At 40.2% G+C, this 23,493-nt stretch overlaps 1 protein-coding gene across 5 annotated transcripts in view; it reads right to left on the minus strand.

Moving 5' to 3' along the window:
* The window catches only part of RAPGEF5 (Rap guanine nucleotide exchange factor 5), a 235,975-nt gene that overhangs the window by 90,611 nt on the left and 121,871 nt on the right, over positions 1 to 23,493 (minus strand). For all 5 annotated transcript variants that reach the window (XM_030857070.2, XM_060304704.1, XM_060304703.1 and 2 more), the window contains exons 8-9: positions 18,741 to 18,814; positions 8,633 to 8,758 (exon numbers count right to left, since the gene is read on the minus strand). In XM_030857070.2, the coding sequence (XP_030712930.2) occupies positions 8,633 to 8,758; positions 18,741 to 18,814 (200 nt within the window). The remainder of the gene's footprint in view (positions 1 to 8,632; positions 8,759 to 18,740; positions 18,815 to 23,493) is intronic.

Genomic DNA, 23,493 nt, shown 5'->3' on the forward strand with positions numbered 1-23,493 from the left:
CCCTGATCCTTTATCCTGACTCAGCTCACCTCAATCATGCCCAGCCATTCCTGGAACCTGAACAAAGAGGATACTTACAAGGCTTTGTTAAAATTGTTGAGCCTTGTTCACTTAGTTACGTAGGAATGTACAATAAATGAACAGACATGTCATATCTTATTTCTCCTTTTTTTTTTAATACAGGAGGGAAAGATTGGAAAAGAAAAAAAGAAAGAAAAAGAAAAAAGCCACAAAAACCTATCCCAGGTAAACCTAAGTGTGACAGCATTAACTTCTACAGACCCAAACAAGTCTTTTTTTGCTACAGTAATGGAGTGGGTGATTTTTTTTTAAATTAAAGACAAATTTTTATGTAACGACAAATAAGAACATGGTCATGTTTTAAGTAAAATACGGGTATTTAACATGATTTATTAGAAAAATATGTACTGTACATTTACCCACAGTCTGTTATGTTCTGTTACGATATTTTCAGCAATCTTCTATTTTTGCCATCTTAGAACAACATCTAGCGCTGCTGTATGCCAGATGGAATTTTTCCTTTCCACCCACTTCCCAATGCAAAAGGAAAAAAAGGTTCTTTGCATCCCACATGGAAATCTTTTATAAATTTCTTTTCCTCATCTTTACCAACTGAAGTATCTGAATCTCTCAGAAATCACCACACTCTGGCTGAATCAATGTGCAGCAAATATCGTGCAGCAGAGTAAGTACATTTAATGTGAACATACATGCCTGCGGGGTGTTGATTAACAGAGAGTATTCACATTACATGCAAGTTCAAAATTCATTTCTATAAAAGCAGGACTGAATCAAAGTCAACTTTTTCAAGAAAAATGATGATGTAGTATATTTAAATAAGTAAGAGTAGAGCTATCATTGGACATTGTCTTCACAGCAAAGCTTTACTGTTTATGCTGGTTCCTGTTTTATGTAGTAAAATCAAGAGAGGACTATAAGGAAAGGAGAGTCAGAAAGCTTTGAAAGGAGTGCGCGTGACCCATTCTTTGCTAGCAAACCCATCCCCACACGACAGCAGAGGAATCTCAAAAAGTCACATCTAATCATCTTTCTCTCTCTTGTTTACATTCTTCACAAAAGCTCTGTATGGCTCTTAGCACGCCGTTTTTGGCTAGGCCTTTAGGTAATGCCTTGCATCCTCTGGCCCTCCCCGCCCTCTGACCCCCTGGCTTCAGCCACTAGTTCTGCCTGCAGGGCTGCATCCTCCTCTCTCTGCATCAGGCCCTTCCTGTCCTCACCCATGCTCGCTCTCCTCTGCCTGGGATGCCCATTCTTCCTCACTTCTCCTGGTAGCTCTTCTGACTCTTCTCTTCTCTTCTTTCCCTTCCTCAGGGACACATGCTTGTCTCCCTAGACCAGCTGAGCTCCCTGTGACAAGCTTCCACAGCACCCTGGAACTTAGCATGCAGGTAACTGTGAACTCAGCCTCTGAATTTCCTGCAGTGTTATCTCCCCAAAAGCAGTGATGTATCAGGGCAGTCTTTGGGGAATCAAGGCACAATGTATGTTGGTACCTATGTCTCCATACTCCTTGATGTCTCCATGTTTTACTTCTCTGAGCCTCAGTGGCACACAGTTGTCATGAAGTACTGTCCATCTCTCTGTGAAGGACTGTCCATCTGTCTGTGCATCTTTCCTCTACCCTTTTGTCTTAAAGCACCCATTATAAATTCAAATGAAACCAAACCACCAAAGATTTCTAGTGTTACCTGATCAGACAACAACCTACAAAGTATTAATATTGCTATATTAATGCAGACCAGGCCTTGATAGGGGTAGAGAAAAAAAGAATATAAGGTTGCCAGGGGTCTGGAGTGAGGTACACCACTGAGAGGAACAAAAGTCAAGGAAAAATAACCTACTTTTCAATATTTCTCCTTAAAGATTTCTTAGACATACTAAAGATGATATGGCTATTTTATTTTTACAAGTAGAAGAAATGAATAAACCTGGGGAGCAGCATCTGTACCATAGGGAATCCAAGATCCACTGAGAATATGGCTTTGATAAATCAAACTAACTGAGACAGTGTCCATTTTCTTAACTGGGCCTTTAAAAAAGAAACGTGAATATTTTCAGAAAAATAAATGAGTATCATAAGGACAAGTCCCTCTCCGCTTAAAATGTTAAAAACGTTAAAAACTGAAACTAATATTTTTAAAATGTTGAGACTTGCAGTGGGCTTTCTGTGAGAACCTAGAAATCCAGCTAATGGGCAGATGGCCCCCCAGGCGGCATGAGCACAGCACTGATGTCCACCGGCTGCCGTTTTTCCGGAAGGAAAAAAACGAAACCAAAGCAGAATTTAAAGTGAACCAAACTTGTAAACCTTGCTTTTGAAAACAGAGAACTTCTTTTTGGATTGCTGCCACTGTGGATAGGTCTACCAGAGGTATTTCCCTCTCCCTGAAGGCCTGGGAAGTGTGTGGTTCACTTGTTTTCCAAGTGTGAATTTGTTTCTCCAGCTAGACTGTAAACTTCTTGGAGGCAAGACCTATCTTCTATCACTTTCGTGGTTACTCTGTGACCAAATGAATCCAGATTAAAAATGAACTAAAACAACTCACTTAAGGATGCCTATTTCCTCTAAAAACGTATGTATGTTAGTACCAAACCAACACAAAGTCGGGATTTTGTCATTAAGAAAAATACATGGTTTCTACACAGAATTTCTCAGCAGTGGGCAACTTAATATATTATGACTTGCCTAATACATTTGAATTCTGGCTTTCAATACTAAGCAATAATGTTATAACATTCTATTTGTCTTTAGTTTCCTGGTTAAACTAAATTACTGGTGAACTTCAAATAATGCCATGATTGGTCTTAACTTTACTCGCTTAGATGTATAATGCAAGTTTGAATACAGAATGATAAAACCATTTCCTTTTAGTATTTCACGCAGAGTATAAAGAGGGCTTTCACTTTATATTAAGCTGCTTTTTTTTTTTAAGCAACAGACCAAATGAAATGCAGAGACCAACTTCTAGTGTGTGCAATAAGAGTAGCGGTAGCCAGAATACTCCAACCCACTTCTGCCCTAGTAATCCACAACCAGCAAACCCTTTGACGCAAGCAGGAGTCCAGGATGAGGCTGCAGGAAACAGGGGAAAGGAAATTCCGGTTGAAGTTGAGAGATAGGGACCCTACCCTGGCAGCCGACTATGCCAAGATTCATTTTCAGAACGTGTAAAATCCCCTTCCCACCCATATTTCATGAGTGAATTGGAAAAGGGGAAGGAAGTAGGGTGGGTCCCCAGACATAACAAAGGAACTGAAGAAAGCAGGGTGGGGAGAGGGAGGGATACAGACAGGGTCCCCAGGGAAAGCATCACTTAGCACGGCTCTCACATACGTTTTACAGACCTTCATTTCTGCAGTTTGGAAATTAGGAAGTCAAGTTCAGGAGCTGCTTGTTAGTATTTCTACTCTACAGGTTAATACACTACAAAGCATAAACGACATTTCGGGAAAAACTGAGTTTCGGTTTTCTGGTAAACGGTGCGGCGGTATGCCACTAAACAGCAACCACATCTAGATGTATACTTTAATCCAGCTATTTCACAGATACTAAATGTGAACAGTTTATACACTTTAAAAAGTTAGGACTCAAAATAAGCTAGTAGCTTAGCATTCCCTTTTCATTTTTCCTTCCCACACTTCACCACCACCATCCCTTCAATATGTAGCCGTCTGTCTGTCTTTCCTTCAGGGCTGTCCTCCTAGTGGTGCCTCTTTCTCAGGACTATCCTGATTCTTGTCATCTCAGCTTCCTGTCCTCCTACCAGGCCTCCCTCCGGTGATGACAGCTGAGAGAAGATGCCACCCAGGGGCAGTCAGACTTGAGTTCACACTTACCCCAGCTCTGCTTAATCACTCAACAGCCTCAGCTTTCTGACTCATCACACTGAAATAATATCGTTTACCTCACAGAAGGGCCCCCTCATCCTACTTTCTTACGAAAAGTAACAAAACAAGTCAATGCCTCTTCATTATTTCTAGAATGAAGTGAAACGTCTCAGCCCTCAAAATCCTCCACAGTCTGGTCCCAATCTCATTTCTCACTAACTTTTCCATCTCCTGAATCCTTGTCACCATCTCCCTTACCCCCATTCTTGGTACCCTGGTGACAGAATGGTTTCGCTTTCCAAAAAATACGTTGTATTTTTAGATATTTCTGTGCATTTTCTAATGCTATTCTTTCCTCCAGGAATGCTCTTCTTCAGTTTGGATTGTTTAAATCCAACCTAAAACCTACTTTAAGGTCCACATCAAACTCAACCTCTGCCATGAGAAAGGATCCTGTTTCCCCACGTGTAAATTCTTCCTCTGACACCCATGTATCTCTCTGGGGATTATCACCACTGCCTCCTTGTATTGCTGTTATCTGTGTCAGTATCTTTTCTCCACAACCTGACTATACTCCTTCAGGTAGGAACCACCATGGTTACTCTGGATCCCCTACAACATCGGCTTCAATAAAGGTGTACTGAATGAATAAACGACCAAGAGTATTCTAGAATAACAGTATAGAAACACCAACTCGGACTATGGGTTAGGAGAGCATCTCTAAAATCACAGTTAGTTCTGAAGGAGGCACACACATCATTGCAGCCAATGCCAAAGCTCTGGCCAAATAATTGAGTTCATTTTGAGGTTGCCAGAGATTCTCTGTGCTTAAGGTATTGTCCAAGTATCTGGGTCTCAGAAGAAGTGGTCTCCATACTGTTAGCCAGAAACTCCATCAAACAATTTGTTAACGAGATAAACAGTGTTCTGTAGCATAAATCTCAGACACTTGAAACACACTGCAGGACAACAAAACAAGGTAAATGTCTATGTGGCTTTTTGGCAAAGGTGAGCAACCACTCTGGTGATAAACAGAACTTTCTCATGTCTGTACCAGGAAACTGTAATAACAAATTCAAAAACTGCTTGGTATAAATTAGCACACACATTCCCCCATTATCCCCCATTGATAATTGGCAGAATTATCAAATTCTGCCAATTTTACCATCTAAACGACTCAACATCTGTGGCCTTCTCATTTCCCAGAGCTGCCACCCTGCTTCAGGCTTACATCTCGCACCTGACTCACAACAATAGCTCTCTAAGGGTTCTCTCCAACACTTCCCTGTTCCCCACTCAATTTTTCCTCTAAACCAATGCCAGAGGGATCTTAAAAAGACCACATCTGATTATGCCACTTCCCTTCTCTGATGGCTTTCCTTCACCAGAAAGGCAAGTCTAAACTCCTTAGAGTGGACTGCCAGGTCTTTCACAACTTACAGCCCACCTCACCCCACCTCATTTCCTAAGAATTGCCCAGGGCTCAACTCATGTGCCTTCCTGCTGGTCCCTCTGCCTTAACTGCTCTCCCTTGTCCTGTCCTTCTATGACCATTAGTCATTCTTCAAGCTCAAGCTCAAAAGTCCCCATTTGGTAACACGTGCCCCTTCCTCTATGGATATAATCATAGAATTAAGCCTAGAATATATGATGCCCACATAAGAGGCAATTTCTTTAGAGAATTAATGGCCAAATGTTAATCTCACTCTCATAATGTTTATAAGAAACAGCCATTTCTGTCCCCTTCTTAAAGTTCTCACATAATTTTCAACACTTAGGACTGAGTGCTGGCTAATTCTGCCTACAGCTTGTTAATATAAAATAGGAAAACTAAGTGCTTGCTGAGAAACTCGTGATAATTATACATTTAACTTTTTTTAAGTTTCAGAAGCCCCTTGGCAAAAGCACAGAGTCAAGTGTTTCTCTAATTGCATCCATTTATAACCTAATCATGGCGTTTACCAGTTGAAAAAGATATTAGCTATGCCCAGTCAGAAATCTCGAAGCCCCTTCAATTTGTAACAAGATGTACCAGCAACAAAAGCTTTATTCCATCAAATTCATGTCTATCTCTATGCAGTAGTACCACAAAGTAGTTGCCTCATTTTGGCATACATGTACAAAAGGGGATGTGACATTCTAGGACTGGAGAAACAAAGTCATTTATTGAAAAGAATGGCTCAAGAGGCAACTGGGATTCTAACTCAAATTTTACCACTGTGCACTTAAATAATTTTGGCCCAGGAATGGTAGATGAGGTAGTTGACGCATTTGAGAATCACAAAAGAAAGGAAATCTGTATGTAACTCTAGGGTTTGGTCGTTATTGTTATAAGAATAGGAAACTGCAGACCGGGTTTACATTAAGTAAACTGCAATTTCCTCTGTATATTCTGTGTGTTATAACTGAGTTTTCATGAACAAGAACAGATGACTGCTATCAAAGAGAAAATGAGGGCAGGAAAAATGAAAATGCTGCAATCATCTCATGGACACTGTGAATTCAGTGGGCAAGCAAAGGTATCTTTATAACAAGTGCTTAAGACATAAAAGAGTGAAAAAAGCTACCAGATGATTTTTATTCCTTATAAATTATTGTAAAAAGTAGAAGCACCTAGTATCAAATATCCTGTTTGGTAGAGTACTATGGAAGTCTCAGCCTTGAGGGGTGATCAGTTCAGACGGTGTCACCCTGCAGGAGGGAGACCACAAAATGGCTAAGTTTGTATTTATCACTAAGGAAGAAAGGTCCTTCATAGTCACCTTTCCTGACTTTCAGCTTCAGTAGGAAAAGTCTACACAGAAAAGGCCATCATTCCAATATTTATTGATACCTCATCTTTCCTCTCAGAAATGTACACACTTCAGAGCTGTTATTGCATCAATATTATGACATTGATGCAAGAAGTAAAAAACCTTAGTGTTTTCTTTTACAATCTTAAAATGAAGGTGTAAAGAGACTAGTGAGTACACAACCGCCAGCAGAGTTACGTAAGCAAACCGTAAGCAAACCTTCCACCACTAAATTTCCGTCTCATGGTAAAAGTCCTTATAATAAAGAGCAGCGAGTTCAGATTTCTGTTACTATACATTTGGAGTGTATTATACGCTCATTAGCTGTAACTGTAATATTCTGGATTCAACTAATAAGGCAAAGGCAACACGGGTACCTTTTTAATAACCATAATGCTGTCTGTGGCCTAAGGCTGATGATTTCTCATCTTGGTGAAGTGGTACTCTATCTCCTATTGGTTCGATTTTAAAAGATCTCACCCTCCCCTCAGGTTGTCACTGATCCACTGAATTGAGTATGCAATCCATTGTAAACTATGTCATCCATTTTAAGGACCACTAAGAAAGAAAAATGTTCCCAGTTAAACTAGGACATGTTTTCCTATCATCAACTTTAAGACTCATCCTTATTTCAGAAATGCTAAGATGTGTGAGGAAAGTGCACCTTGAAATCAATAAAATGTAGCATATGAAAACTACTGCTCTTCTAATTAAAATGAATCGAAAGGAATATTGTTTTGAGAAATTTAGGACATGAACCAGGATATTCAACTATTCTAAGGACGCAGAAGAAGTTAGGGGTCAGTCTTAGATATACATGCAGTCAACCTTCAGGGTGCTTTTTAACAATTCCAACAAGTCCCTTAACTTTTCAGTAGTACCTACCGAGGTGAAGGCTCCTGAGACCTCCACTCGCACTTAAAGCCAATGGTCACCTCTAAGATCATTGCAATCACAAGGCTTTGAAACTGCTAATTATTCTCCCCCTTGAGACACCGATGCTAACGACTTGCCGAATGGTTAGAGACGCATTACCGTCATCAAACTAAACAGCGTGCCATCCTTGGACTTCTCACCTCCTCTCCAGCTCAGTAAATCCCTGGCCTTTCTACTGATGGCCTTGGAGCAGAAAAAGCACGAAACAATATTTTTCCCCCTTGGAAAGGGTTGAAAATAAAACTCCAAGAAAAAATTAAAGTCAGAGAAAAAAGATGTTCATAAACACTGAGGAATTTTTCCCCTTCATGAGCAATCCTGGAGAGCTTAGCACGGAGAGTGAAGCCTTACAAACAACAACAAGAAGTCAACAGACCACAATGTAAAGCAGAAGAAAGTGGTCCCATTGTCTCCCTAGCATGACGGCAGCGTTCTCAGTTCTAAGGCTCAATCTGAATAACTGCTTTCAGGAGAACTGAGCAGAGCGTCCCTTTCCTCCAGTTGAACTACATCCAAACAATATAACTCTTGTTGGAACACGAACGCTCACAAGATACTGGGAAAACTCCCTTCTGACTCTCTCACTTAGTGTGAGCATCTAGAAACTGTTCGTCCATTCTTATCTGTCTCTTGTGACTTAGGATGCATTTGTTTGATAACTAGATTCACCCCCTGTGCTAAATATAAAAGTACATCGTAATGTTCTCTCAAAACTCATATTCCACACACTATCTGATGGGGTGAAACTCCCCAAGTCAAACCTGAAAGCCATCAAATAGACATGCATTCATATTTGCTCCCATGCATTCTTATATTTCTACATGATTTACTTCTGTGAAGAGATCTCTTACAAAACCACTGGCTTAGAAAATTATAGTAGTGGTCATTTTTTACTAAGAAGCATGCTTTGGGGGGGGGGAAAACCCCCAAACCTAAAGAACTTAAAATAAAATATTCTTTCCTTCAAACACACAAGCAGGTAGAAACATTTTCCACCCCTTCAAACCCGCATCCCCAAGAGGAAAAGGGCTTACATGTTCAGACTTCTCCTGTTCTTTTTTGTCCGTCTGCAAAAATTGACAGTTTTCTCTTGCCAGCTTCTGGACCAGTTCAATTCGCCCGATATCATCTCTCTCCTGAAGTTTGCATATCACCCCAGCCTTAAGAGTTGGAGAAAAAGCAAAGATATACTTAAATCCACAGTCCCAGGACATGACACCACTGCAAAGTTCACCTTATAACAGACTCATCTTCTCTGTCGTCTGGATTAAATCATGGTCTTGGTAAAATATTTTGCCTTTCCAAAATTGAGATTGTAGTATCTTAACCTAATGCCTCACCAAAAGACTTAAAGTGAGATCATTTATCAGTCTACTTTAAGAGAGTGAAAGGCAGAGCAAACTAAATCATTTGCTACTAAAGGGCGCTCCTGATATGCCACTATTTGTTCCTGACAGCCTGTTTCCTGTTACATAAGCCCAGCAAGAGGTTAAAAACTCATGGGAAAGTTAGCCAGGAATTACTCTGGCAATAAGGGTGAAGTGATAGAGTACTAAAAATAACAGTACATAACCTCCTAATTCCTCAGCTCCACCAGCTCATTCCATGTACAAATTCACAGTTCACAAGAAGATCACAAGATAATTCTTCTGTTTTCATAACTGGAAAGTTACTATGGGGCATTATTAGTAAAATACCTCCAATGTTGCATAAAATCTGGTGGAAAAGTTTATTAAAAATAAACTGCAAAAAGAAAGTTTCAAATTTCATCAGGGTTTAGAAATGGTCCGCAAAGCATCATACTTTTTATTACACCCACGTTACCAAATAATAATAATATGAAGAAGGAGAATCTAGGACTTTGATCAGAAACAAAAAATGGTTATATCACACACATTACAAACTGTTTCTGCTCAAATTCTTTCAAAAATGGTTCACACTGACATATCAGGACACGATCTAAAAGGAAATCAGAAGTTACTCTTGGCAGGAACAGCCGAAACTATCAAGTCTTTGTTTTACGCTATACAATCTATAGGATTCGAATGGACCCAGCAACATGACCAAATATGGAGAAGGGGGCAGCAAGTGACCACAGCTTCAGGGTCTTAACAGTTTGTACTAAAGACACACATTTTGTTGAGTGGGCATCAGAAAAACGGAATTTTCCATTCAAAGCAATGACTAAGTATTTATTCCTAAGGGCAAGGACATCATCTTAACTAGCAGTTTCTCCAACAAACAGGAAGGAAACAAACAAAATCACTGACGTGGCCCAAATCAGATTCCCATGGAACAGCAAGTGGAATTCCTCCACCAAAGTCAGACATTTATGTTTACAGCATCCTTCACAAGTGGTCTTCCAGTTTGTCTCCAAGGTTTCCAAGGACAAGGATCTCAGTTTATCTTAAGACAGCCTGTGCAGTGCTGGAGAGCCAGAATTATTGGAAAGTCCCTTATCATGCTAGACAAAACGCTGAAACCACTGAACTTCAAACAATGAGTACTAGTATTGCCTTTAAAGCAACTGGAAGTATGTCTATTTTTTATCCAATGTGACAAACTTCCAAATATTTAAATACCACTATTTATGATATCCTCCTTTCATTCGCTCACTCACTCAACTGATTTTATTTGAACCACCACCATGTGCCAAGATCTATTATAGGTTCTAGGGATACAGTGGTCAATAATAACAATAAAAACAAAGTCCCACATGTCATGGAGCTTCTATTCACCAGGGGATGTGGATTATATAACATCCAGATATGAAACGGCAGATGGTAATATATGATATGAAGGAAAACAAAGCAGGGTAAGGGACAGAGAAATGTTATTAAGAGAGAAATGTCAGGGAAGGATTCTTTGGTTGACATTTGAGTGGAGATATAAAGGAAGTGAAGAATGTTACAGGCAGAGGAACAGAAGTGCAAGGGCCCTGAGGCTGGGGTGTGTTTGGCACGTTCAATGGAGAGCAAAGGGCACAGCAGGGCTGGAGCAGAGCCGGTAAGGGAGAGCCCGGTGGGACTGCTCAGAGAGGTGAAGCCGACCAGAACACGCAGCTTCTTTACAGGATGTGTAAGAGGTTTACATTCTTTTTCTGAACAAGATGGAAATACTTAGGAATGTTTTGAACATGGGATTGGAATAATCTGACATTTTAACGGGATCGTTCTCTCTTCTGGGTTGAGAAAACACTGTTAAGGTAGGGGGAAGCAGTTAAAGCTAGAAGACCAGTTAGGAGATCGGTCTTCAGACAAGAAATGGCTTGGAACTTGTGGTAGTGGTGGAGATGGGGAGAAGTGATTAAAATCTGGATCTGTTTCAAAGGAAGGGCTAGCAGAATTGGTCTCTAAGATATTTGGCCCGAGTCACTGGAAGGGTAGGGTTGTCATTTCCTGAGATTGGGAGACTTGGGGAGATCTAGTAAGGGATATGCTTATTAGACATCAAGTGGAGCTGCCGGGTTGGCCGTCTGGAGGTCCAGAGAAGTCTAAGCTGGAGATAGGACTTTGGGAGTCATCATAATGTACATGGTATTTAAACCAGAGGAAGGACTGAAGTTACCAATGGAGTGACGTAAACAGAGAAGAAATCCATGAGCTGAGTCTAATAGTTAGATATTGGAAAGATGAGAATAAGGAGGAGGGGCTCTAGGAGGAGAACCCAGTGAGTAGTGAGGGCGGTGTTTCAAAGAGGAGGGAGTGAAAAACTGTTTCCAGTGCAGCTGAAACATCAAATAAGGAGTTCAAAACAACTGACACTGCATTTAACAAAAGTAACTGGTGACTTTGAAAGTAACTTTTTTTTTTTTTTTTTGCGGTACGCGGGCCTCTGACTGCTGTGGCCTCTCCCGTTGCGGAGCACAGGCTCCGGACGCGCAGCTCAGCGGCCATGGCTCACGGGCCCAGCTGCTCCGCGGCATGTGGGATCTTCCCAGACCGGGGCACGAACCCATGTCCCCTGCATCGGCAGGCGGACTCTCAACCACTGTGCCACCAGGGAAGCCCTGAAAGTAACTTCTTTTTTTTTTGGAGAAAAAAAGTGGTAGGGGGGAAGAAAGCCTTATTCACATGGTTTTAACAGAGAATGAAAGACAACTCTTTTGAGGAGTTTTACTTCAAGAAACGGGGCACTAGGACTTCCCTGGTGGTCCAGCGGGTAAGACTCCTCGCTCTCAGTGCAGGGGGCCCGGGTTCCATCCCTAGTCTGGGAACTCCCACATGTATGCCGCAACTAAGAGTTCGCATGCTGCAACTAAGAAGACCACCTGCCACAACTAAAACAAAAAAAGATCTCACGTGCCGCAACTAAGACCCAGCAGAGCCTAAATAAATAAATAATTTTTTTTAAAAGAAATGGGGCACTAGTTAGAGAGTGATGTTGCTTGCTTGTTTAGGGTGAGGGATATTCCAGCACATTTATCTTTATTAGAAATCATACAGTGTAGAGGGAAATTTGATGATGTGGGCAAGACACAGGGCATTTTTAGGAGAAATGTCCTTGAGAAGGAAAGAGCATAAAGACCTACTCTCAGAAACATGAATATGAGTATTTCACTCACTGTAATAGGAGGGGAGGTGGAGTACGGGGGGAACATGCCAGTAGGTTAGCATATCTGGTGGTGGGAACGAGGAAATTCTTTTCTGAAGGCCTCTATTTCAGAAATAAGTCAGGTGATTAGCTGAGAGTAAGGACTGTGAGAAGATCCTGGAAGTATAAGAAAAGAAGGCATGTAATGGTCATTTCAGTTCCAAGGGTTGGCAAACTTTTTTTTGTAAAGGTCCAGAGTGTAAATATTCTAGGCTCAGTGGGGCGTGTGGTCTTTGGTGCAACTACCCAAGTGCCCCGTTTTAGCATAAAAGCAGCAAGAGACGGTATGTAAATGAATGAGCATGGCTGTGTTCCAATAACACTTTATTTACAAAAACAGGCAGTAGGCTGTGGTTTCTCAACTCCTGACCTGAAAGAAGAGGCAACCGGACAAGGAAAGTAGAATCAGATTGCCAAGCATTAATAAGGGCCCACTTGACTTTGGTTTTAGATCCTTTTACCATCCTAGCTGTCCTCCTTAGCGTGTATTGGTTTGTCAGGATTTTAATGGAGCCCATAACCTGAGATAATGCTGAATACATGGGCCAATTTTGAAGATGTTCTTTTAATCAATACTAGATCAGCAGTGTTAAGGACGCTCTTTTAAACTATGAAGGCAAGGAAATTATTCAGGGAAATTTCTACACAAAAATTATTAACATTCTTTAAATGTTTTGACACTTAAAGGAATATGTTTGTTATCTAGAAAATTCATTTATGTTGACCAACTAGGATTTCTTCTGTCTCCATCCCTGTCATCCTCACGGTGTTTAATATATTGTCCTGCTAGAGGAGAGAGGGTGTTAATGACACTGCAAGCTCTGGACCTGCTCCGGGGCTGCTTATTCAGTAGAGTGATGGATTGGTCCCCATCTCTCTCTGCTCCCCAGTGTGGCAGCCCTGTGTAATAGAGGGCACTTGTGGGATGGGGCCAGGCAGGGGTGGCACACAGGAGGAAAGCACCGTGAGCTAACTAATTTGGTGAGTGAGAATGAGCCTGTTACCTTTTCTCACCAGCACAGGCTCCAAAGCAACCGGGCTAAGCTTCCATAGACTCCAACTTGGAGAGAGAGTCTTTCCTTCTGTCTGTGGGTGCCATATGTATTTTTAAAAAAACAACTGATAATAGCATCAGCAAAAAAACGGTAGGACTGAGCACAGGAAATTTAAGAGACCTTGACTATTTTTTTGGTTTCTGTGTGAACATGAGTTTTTTGCTTAGGATCCTAAACAGAGACTTTTCTTTCTTGAGGAAATACATTTTTATTAGAACCAGATAACTTGGGTTTACAAATTATGTATTTTAAACACAAAATGCTATTACTTTTAAAAATGGGTTTCAGATTGACTCAATTATTTCTTATTTATAATTAAATCATCTTATAATTTAGAAAGGAATATTGCTATCTTGATTTTCTGGTTTCTGCATAATTTCTAGATGCATTTTCACAAGATAATCAATTCTACAGCACTCCTTACACATAACTATCAAAAAAAGCTTTCAAGGAGGGTTATGAAAGCTTCTTCATTCCCTAGAGAACTTTAATCCCAGAGAGATGCCCGTACATCCTGGATAGTTTTATAAGACAGTTCTCTTTGGAAATACCACACTAAACCAGATGTTCTCTGGGGGGTTCCTTTCACAGTTCTGTAATTTAGTGATTTAATTCAAAAAAGCCATGAATTTATTAATATATTTTGAGAGCTTTGTTATGGTAGGAGAAGCAAGATAACAGCCCTTGATCTAGACTTTCACATTCCTGGACTACTTAATTTATCTGTGTGAAAATAATTATAAACAGTTTACCTAACACTGTTAGGCCAGCAAAAAATAAAAGATTAATGTGTAACCATCAGAAGAGTTATTTAAGAGCCTTATTTCAAGGTCTGCTTTGAAAAAAAAAAATCTCTGTAATGCATAATTAAAGCTATTTATATCATTTTCAGTATTTGAGAAGAGAAATGTTATCAATGTAAATGAAAAGCCTGTTTCCTTTATAAATGGAGTCATAGAAATGTTTGGTCCATTCTTTCAGTGGTGAAATGAAACTTGGACAGAAGTCCCTTAGGAAAAACTGCAAACTAAATGAACAGCCTTTATGACATAAGGTGAAAGAGCACAAGTTCTATGTATGGAAGCATTTTCTGCATTATCATAACCTTAAAAATCACCTTTTCTAAAACACCATGCAAAAATTGCTATCAAGGGAAGGAAAACCAGGATGAAAGAATCCACCTTTCATGAAAGCACTTTTGTGATAACAGAATGCTTTTCAATACAAATTCAGGGTATTCGGGTAAACTCGTATTGATTATTACATAATAGATTCATTTCTGCAAACTTAAATCTTGAATAGAAATTCATAAATTTTTTTTTTGTTACTTTGAACACAAAGTCCAAATGACAGAATAAAACACTGATGGGCTGGGATGGTGTAATACGTTACCTATTTCCAACACAGAAAGTAGAATTCTTTCCAGGAAAATTCAGAAGACAATTCATAATAAATGAATAATTTTAAAATTTTCATTTTATTATCCACTTTCTCAAATTTCTCCAGAGAAAGAAAACTATGACAAATTTCCTACTGGTTGGAATAGAAAAATACACCCTTTGATAACTGTGGAAAGGATCAAGAAAAGAACATACAGTGAAAAGTACAGGCGATAGAAAGTGTGATGGTAAAGGCAGGTTTACTAATGTCCAGGGCATCACTAGGACGGGCCTCAGACACCATGCTGGGGCATCATAGCGCCTTAGGAAGCTTTCAGTGATTCCCAGTCCTTCACTGTACAGATGAGGCAGTGCAAGTTCAGGGGGGGTTCACTGCTCTGGTCCCCCTCCCTTGTGGAATTACCTGTGTTGATACACCACACTGGTCACACAGACCCATCTTCTATAAACACCGCGTGATACTGTGTCCTGCCAAAGTGGGCCGGGGGCAGGGAAGGAGGCAGAAACCGTAGCTGCGTGGAATTTATTACTGTTATTTCCCTTAAATATGTTCTTAATCTATTACACTTATATAATTATCTCTTCTGATGAGACTAAATACATTACATATTTACATAATCGATAAAGTAAGGGGTTCATTCATTACATATATTTAATTCCTTGAATTTTCCGACTAGAATAGGGAGGTCACCAATATTTTAGCTTGTTTTGACCTGAGAGAAATTACAGCTCAGATCTGTATACATTACTGATCATTTTGCTAAGCAGAGCAGCAAAGCTGGCAAATAATAAAGTAGTTTAAAAAAGAGAGAATAAGTAAATTTAATAAATTCTAACACAAAGGATTGAAAAGGGTCATCTGTCTTCTATGATAGCTATCACAACCTTAAATAAGAGCTTTCTTCAATCTATTTTTTTTTAAATCACACTTTGCTGATAAAACAATCATGAACTATGTGGCAATCGATTTGTATAATTGACAGTTATTATCACTTAATATTAAAATGATTGATTCCAATGGAGGAATAGGAGACAAAATAATTACTGAATCTAGTAGTCTATGGCCACCCGAATAAAAGCAAGAATTTCCCAAGTTCAGCATGTTATAAATTACTCATTGAATATCTCACTAGAACCTGCAAAAATTCTATACATTTGATAAAGATTCTTTAATCCTTTAGTCCTAAATAAAGGGTTACAATGAGTGAAGGGTCTAGAATGTTTTCTGTAAGTGCAGATACCATAATGGCAGACAGAGCAACACTGCAGCCCAGTCCCGTTAGATACCTTAAATATTCAGACCAGAAAGCAATGTGATACTGATCATGACAATGATAATAACTCCAGGAGGCTATACTTACTGTGTGCCAGGCAGTGTTCTAACTGCGTCACATATATTCATTTGATCTTCAAAACAATTGTCTCCATTTTACAGATGCTAGAAAGGCAGCTTAGCATAGGGGTTAAAAGCAAGGATGTAGGAGCCAGACTACCTTGGCTGGATTCCCATCCCCACCACTTAGCAGCTCATCTGTGAAGTGGTGGTAAGTATATTATCTGCCTCATAGGGTTTGTTGTGAGGTTTAAGTATGTTAATAAAAACAAAGAGCTTAGAAGAGTGCGTTTGAAGTACTATCTAAGTGTTAACTCTCAATATTCTTACAGAAAAGGAACATGGGGCACCAGGGAGTAGTGTAACTTGCCCAGGGTTGCTGTGACAGTGCAGCCTGGCCCAGGAGACAACACTCTTAACCTCGTGGACGCTGCCTGACATTCACGGAAACTCTTTTATGTGCCAGGGTGGCACGCATTTTTATGTTGCTTCATTTCAACCTCATGACAACTTTATAACATCTCTACTTTACAAAGATGAAAACCAAGCATGCTAGCCACTGCCTAGCATGGTGGGGACACTTTGGTGACAAAGACACGGATGCCACCCTACAGGAACGAACTGGTTTAGAGACAATAAAGAACTTGCCTCCAGGCACCAGCTATGAGGAAGAAGGGCTGGGATGTAAACCCCAGGCTACATGCTCCCTTCACTCTTCCTACACATCACTGCATGGAAATAGGGAGTTTCCTAGGCAGAAAAGATATTTTTAGAGAGAAGGGAAAGAAAGGAATCAACATATGAGGAGAGAACTAGAGTTTTCCGGTAGGTGGTAAGCGTGGGTACAGCAAGGCCCAGTCTCTCTGGAGTTAGTGACTGCCTTAACCCTTTACACACCCAAAGTTTTCAACAGCCAGGGGACATTTTTCCCATAGTGACATAATTCATCACGTACGGGGAAGGAATGAGAAACCAGTGAGCACTTAACTTGTTTAAAATATACTCTGAAGACTACATAATTATGCATCCCAGTGAATTAGCTCATAACTCTCCAAACCTAAAGAGAATCTGTTCCTGATCTAATTATCGATTCACTGGTTTCAATTGGTTTCATGATTCCATTCCTCTGTACCTTCTGTAGATGCGCAGAGATGTCACCGTTGCTGAAGAAAAACCACAAAACCTCGTAGAACAAGGTCTATGCATCCATTTGAGATACACAGAGGAATAAAATTGCGTTAAAACAGACTTTTGTCCACAGAATAAGTCCAAAATAAATTAAAAATAGCAGTTTAAATTTAGACACTAAATAATAAACTGTCCTACTAATAACTTAATGCCTTAAGAAACCTTTGAGAAAGCTATCCTTGCCCAGGTTTGCTTGGAAGCCTGAAGTATAATTTCAGTATGAGCCTGTGAATGGCAGCATTCTGAGTATCACCACGGCAAAACAATCCCAGACAAGTCCTTATATGAACTTACTAGAACATGACCACCTCTGCAACCCTGGCTGAGAAAGCTAATGTGATTATTCTGACCAGACTCCACAGACTTACAACTTTAAAGGTGAAGTGTGCGGGGTCAACCAAACTAAGAATCTTTTCTTCTCCAGGCCTACTGAGGTATGCTTAATACGCAAAAAGTCACACACATTGAATGCATCCACTTTGATGAGTCTGGACCCGCGTGATACCAGCATACCATCACCGCAATCCTGAGAGGCCATTTCCTCTGGAGGTCTAGCTAGTAGAACCGAGCAACGCCCTGCATGGAGTAAGGGCTCACACGGGCTCGTCTGTTTCCAGAGTTTTTCCACTCCTTTCCCCCTGAGGATAGAGCAGCTCCGATTCTTCTGCCTGGGTAGATCAATCAACCCATGGCTCTCTACACACCATGATCGATTTCTTAGTAGTACCCTCCCCTTGACCCACTTCTTTCTCGTTCTTATGTATAATAAAATGCAATGGCTTATTTATTCAACATACTTCTCTTTTTAATCCTCACAACTCCCCTATCAGGTAGGTTCAGAGATGAGTCACCTAAAACTCAAAAGGGTTAACAAACTGGCTTATGGTAGCTAGGTACTTAGCCATATCAAACAAGGCTATAGCTGGGTGTCAAGGGGGTGGAACTCTGAGGAGTGGAGTTGAATTGTTGAGGGCTTGCAAAAGAATGTCCTTATGCCATCTGTTCTGCTTCTCGCCCTGCTGTCCCCACAAAGAATCTCTAAATGCTCTGCCCTTACATAAAGTTAACAGTTGATAGCAGTAGGGTACCCAAAGTTTTTATGCTGCCATAGTATTTGGAGGTCAGCTGCTACTAAAAGCGTGTCCATACCACGAGGTAAATGCTGGGGGTGGGCACAGAAACTTCGCCAGGTGAGGCATCGCACTCATCTGTCTGGCCCTGCCCCGGCTGTCATGCTGTCAGCCGGCTGATTCTCCTCTGCCATCTCCAGGGGACAAGCTACCCTACAGCGGTCTCCCCTGGTTCTTCACTTACTTTGCTTGCTGTCTCTGGGAAGTGAAGGATGTCTCCGGAACTGTCCCTCCCCCATGAACCAAACTATAAACATGAAGAGCAATTTAGGTTTTTCTTGTGAAATATCTCTTATCAAAAATAAGTGCTTCATTCCCATAATATGACTATTGTACAGAACACAAGAGGTGAGACCTGTATCATCTGCAAACACCTGTGCTATCTCACCACTCTCACCACAGAAGAAGGGTGTAAGGAGGGGCTGTCACAGAACTTGTCACACCTGAGGATCTGCAACACCTTCAGCCTCTGTCACAGTTACGTGTTTGTCACTGTTTTCTTCATCTTGTTCAATTGCTTAAATAAAAAAAAAAGAAAAAGAATATTAAACAAATGCAGCATCATAAGAAAATTGTTTCAGGTCATTTTCTTTTCAGATGGCAATCTGGCAGGAAAAAATAATGTTAGGTAGAGTCCCAAAATGTAAATATCAGTACTGCTTTTTAAATTATTTGGATGAAAAGTTTAACGAATAGCACTAGGCACTTTTCATGTACATTATCTCATTTGTTAAATCAGTGGCATTGGAGCAATCCGATCTCAATTTTCCTCGTCACCTAAACCCATCAAGACATCACCATGTCAGTTTCGTATTTCACCCAAGGGGGAGCTGGGGTAAAGGTGAAGGCTTCTATCCAGTTCATGTGAGAACATCATATTTTTTTTTATGTGATTTTTTTGGCTAATAGTTTACTGTTATATAATGAAGCATGATTTTTTCAAACTGAAGTATAGTTGATTTGCAATGTTGTGTTAGTTTCAAGTGTACAGCAAAGTGATTCAGTTATACATACATATATTCTTTTTCAGATTATTTTCCATTATAGGTTATTACAAGACACTGAATATAGGTCCCTGTACTATACAGTAGGGCCTTGTTATTTATCTAGTTTATATATAGTAGTGTCTATCAGCTAATCCCAAACTCCTAATTTATCCACCACCCCCCGTTTTCCCTTTGATAACCATAAATTTGTTTTCTATGTCTGAGTCTCTTTCTGTTTTGTAAATAAGTTCATTTGTATCATTTTTTTAGACTCCACATATAAGTGATATCATATGATATTTGTCTTTCTCTATCTGACTTACTTCACTTAGTGTGATAATCTCTAGGTCCACCCATGTTGCTGTAAATGACATTATTTCATTCTTCTTTATTACTGAGTAGTATTCCATTGTATATATGTGCCACATCTTCTTTATCCATTCACCTGTGGATGGACACTTAGGTTGCTTCCATGTCCTGGCTACTGTAAACAGTGCTGCTATGAACATTGGGGTGCATGTACCTTCTCGAGTTAGAGTTTTCTCGGGGTATATACCCAGGAGTGGGATTGCTAGAGGAGCAAATATTTTATATTTGGATTGTACAGAGCATTGTTACCACAAAATTCCAAACTATGGAGTCTTGAATCCACCTCCTCTCCCATACTTCCCCAGCATCTCCCTATCCAAGTCCTTGTCACCCTTTCTGCACCGGTGCAATAACCCCCTACCACAAAGCCCCTGATTCCAACCTCTCCCTAATAAAATCGGGCTTGAGCACAACTGCTAAATAATCAGTCTCAAAAAATATAACAATAAGTGCCCTGCTTTGGCCTCTGTATCACTTATCTCATCAAGTCTGAACACTGCTCATCACAGAAGGTCTTCCTTGAATTCTCCAGCTTCTTCCTCATCTCCAACTTCATCCTGACATTTAACATCAGAACGTATTGTACCAGCTCTGATCCAAACTCTAGGATTTCATTATTTTTCTCCTTGTATAGCCTGCTCTTCCATTTTAACAAATATGTACTTAGTACCTACTAGGTGCCTGGCACTGGGGTCATTCCTGTGAACAAGACAGGTAAGCTCCTGACCTCATGAAGTACACATACTAGCTGGGGGGAGAGCTAACAACTACTGTTCCAACGAGTAACAATCATAATTATTACAATAATAATCTTTAAAAATAAGATGAGATTAAAGATCATGATAAATGGTGAAATGACAGAAAACCAACTGGGGGAGGTCACTGCGGAGAGCAGACCATGCACGGTGCTTCTCTGAGGAAGTGATATGTGGGCTGAGACCCGAGGTTGAGACGGAGCTGCCCGAGACAGGTAAGAGTGATGCAAGACAAGCCTGGAGAGACCATGGGCCACGGTCAATTCAGATGTTAGTCTAAGAACATGAGGAGGCACACCAAGGAATTTTAAAATAGGGAACTGTATGATGCGTCTATTTTCAAAGGTACTTTTTGCCTGCTTTGTGGAGACCAGACTTATGAGGAGCAAGAAGGAAGCAAGGAGTCCAGTTAGGTGACCGTGGCTTAACATCTGGCCTAGAGATAACCAGGGCATGGACTAGGGAAGCGGCAATGAGCTGAAGAAACATGGAGGACTTGAACTGTGTTTCTGAGTTCATTTGGCAATGAACTGAATATGAGAGGCAGGGGACTGTGCAGGTGGGGGAGGGAGATGAGTAAGAAAAAGTAATCCAGGGTGATTTGTAAGTAGAATAAGGCACTGCTCATACACACTGTACCACTTACTCTTCTTGCCGTCTCCATCAAAAGCAGGCCCCAGACACAGCAACCTCACCGACAGTGAGGTCACCCACTGTACTTTTGGATCCAGTTTGCACTGTTTTGTGTACTCTTAAGTACTATGCTCTTTGCTCTGTACTTTTAAAAATATTATTTCACACACCTTTTGCTTTTATATGCCTTTTACGCCCACTGCGTGGTGCTTATGATGACACCCACCTAAAATGCTGTGCACGCAGCATGAGCTCTGTAAAAATTAACTGAGATGAACAATGTCTCCCCAAGTGACCAAAACGGCACAACTTGACTACACCTACATATATGAGCTACGTCTTTCATAACCATTTATTAAAAAAGAGGGGAGGGAAAGTCTTCTGTTAAACTCCACGGATAACTAGGATAACTCCTACCAGCTGAGCATTTAAGGGCAAGGCTGGAAGAGTGGAATCGGAGAGAAGCTTTTCTTCTATTTTCAACAAAACATTCCATTGACGCTACTGTTGCCCAGTTAGGAGGAACTTTAAGAATAAAGAAAAACACTCCTGTTTTCTTTGAAAAACTAGAGGCACAAATGAAAAGGGGAAAATAAAATACAAAATAACATCTGAAACTCCACTTAAAAATGCAATGGGCTGTAGAAATAAGCAAACTAACAACTAATATAAGAAGCCTTTCCTCATCCTGTAATGGGGAATTACGTTTTTGGAGGACAATTCAGTAATATACCTACAGGGGACAACTTGGCCCACATGAAGTATCCACCGTACCTTGGCACTTAATTTATGCTTTATTTGAATTTTTGCCCTTTAAGGTTTCAGTTTTGATGAAAATAAAGAAAATTAAATTTTGAAGTATTTTTGCCTATTACATTCACGTTTTTGTTTCTAAAGCAACAGTGTTCTGGTGTCTATGCACTTCTTTTTCTCACCTTAGTATACTGCATCATACAATATGCAGGACAGTGAATAGCAATTTCATGATTGAGAGTTCACACTATTTAGGCATAATTCTTAGTACATATAAATAGAACCAAAGGAAGAAGAGATTAGCAGAAAAGCACACTTGGGATAAAATAAAAATTCAGTCCTGTATTTCTAGCTTATCCTCAACAACACTGCTCCATTTCTTATCACATGTCTGAAGACCTCAAAATGTGCTGCCCAGAGTTACATGTTGATTAACAGAGCAAGAATTAGAAACACAAGTTAAAGGCACGTGGCCAAGGTCACTCAGCAACTGATTGCAATGTGGGTAACGAAGAGACACTCAAAGTTCTAGTAGACTCTTAACCTCAGCACCTTGATAATGAAGAAAAGAGTGTGGTCTCTTATAACACGTAACATAATTTTATTGGAAATAATGAAAAAATATGATTCCAAGAATGCATTTTAGCCAGGGTTTCACATACACCACTTGGGGAAAACACCTTATTTATCGTGACCTTCAGAGGATTTTATAATCACCCCCATGAAGTCTCATGGACCACATAGCCACCTAAAAGGGAATGCCTTACTGACCGTTTAATGTGAGATTAATGTCTAGGAATATATAAGGGGCAGCTTCTCTTCCTGCCTTCTCATAGTGCGGCTCGTGTAGAACAAGGAGGAAGCAGTTACTTGGATTCATGAACTGAGTTCGTTTATCTGATTAGAATAAGAAAATGTTGGGGGAAACTTTCCTATGCAAATATTGATTCTGGGACAGTTCCCTCCAGTGGAACACAGATACAGGAATGACTGCTTCTGGGACCGAGGGAAGCTCGAAGCCACACTCTGCCAACATAAACCATCCCCTTATCTCTCAACACACAGAGTCCAAAAGCCAGAAAAGACCTTTGAAAATAACTTACCACCACAAAAGTTACAGCACAAGCTCTGAAGCGTATGCTTTGAATGGTAAACATGAGAGCCCCCGAGAGAACTAAGAATATATGTGGATTAATTAGCACTAATTCACATAAAAGTACTTAGTTTAATTGTATCTATTTGTAAGTTAGCCAAGAGCAATTCAAGAGGAGTTACAGCCTCCGAGGATGCCAGGGCTTGCCTGAATGTCACTTTCTTGCTGCCTTGGGGACAATAGGTTCTCTCTCCCCACGACTTACTGGGATGGTTGCTAAGAAAACTCTCCTAATAATGCTGTCAAAACTATTATTTAAACACACAGGGGACTGATACTCTATCAGAATGATGCTTACTTAATTTCTGATCAATCGTGTAAAGGTCGAAGCCAAACCAGCAGGTCATTAAACACAATGACCGTAATGCACTATGTGACTAGAGTTGCGAGCGTTCTTTAGGAATCAACCAAACTTTTTCTTTTTTTTAAATTTACAAACCAACCAAAAATCTTACTACAGACAGAAATTTAGCACTTCAAGTTCCAATGTGAGAAATCAGCAAATACAGTTGAGAAAAATAATTCATAGAGTAACTTGCCAAGAATT

Source organism: Globicephala melas, chromosome 9 (genome assembly GCF_963455315.2).
Source record: "Globicephala melas chromosome 9, mGloMel1.2, whole genome shotgun sequence".
Lineage (NCBI taxonomy): Eukaryota > Metazoa > Chordata > Mammalia > Artiodactyla > Delphinidae > Globicephala > Globicephala melas.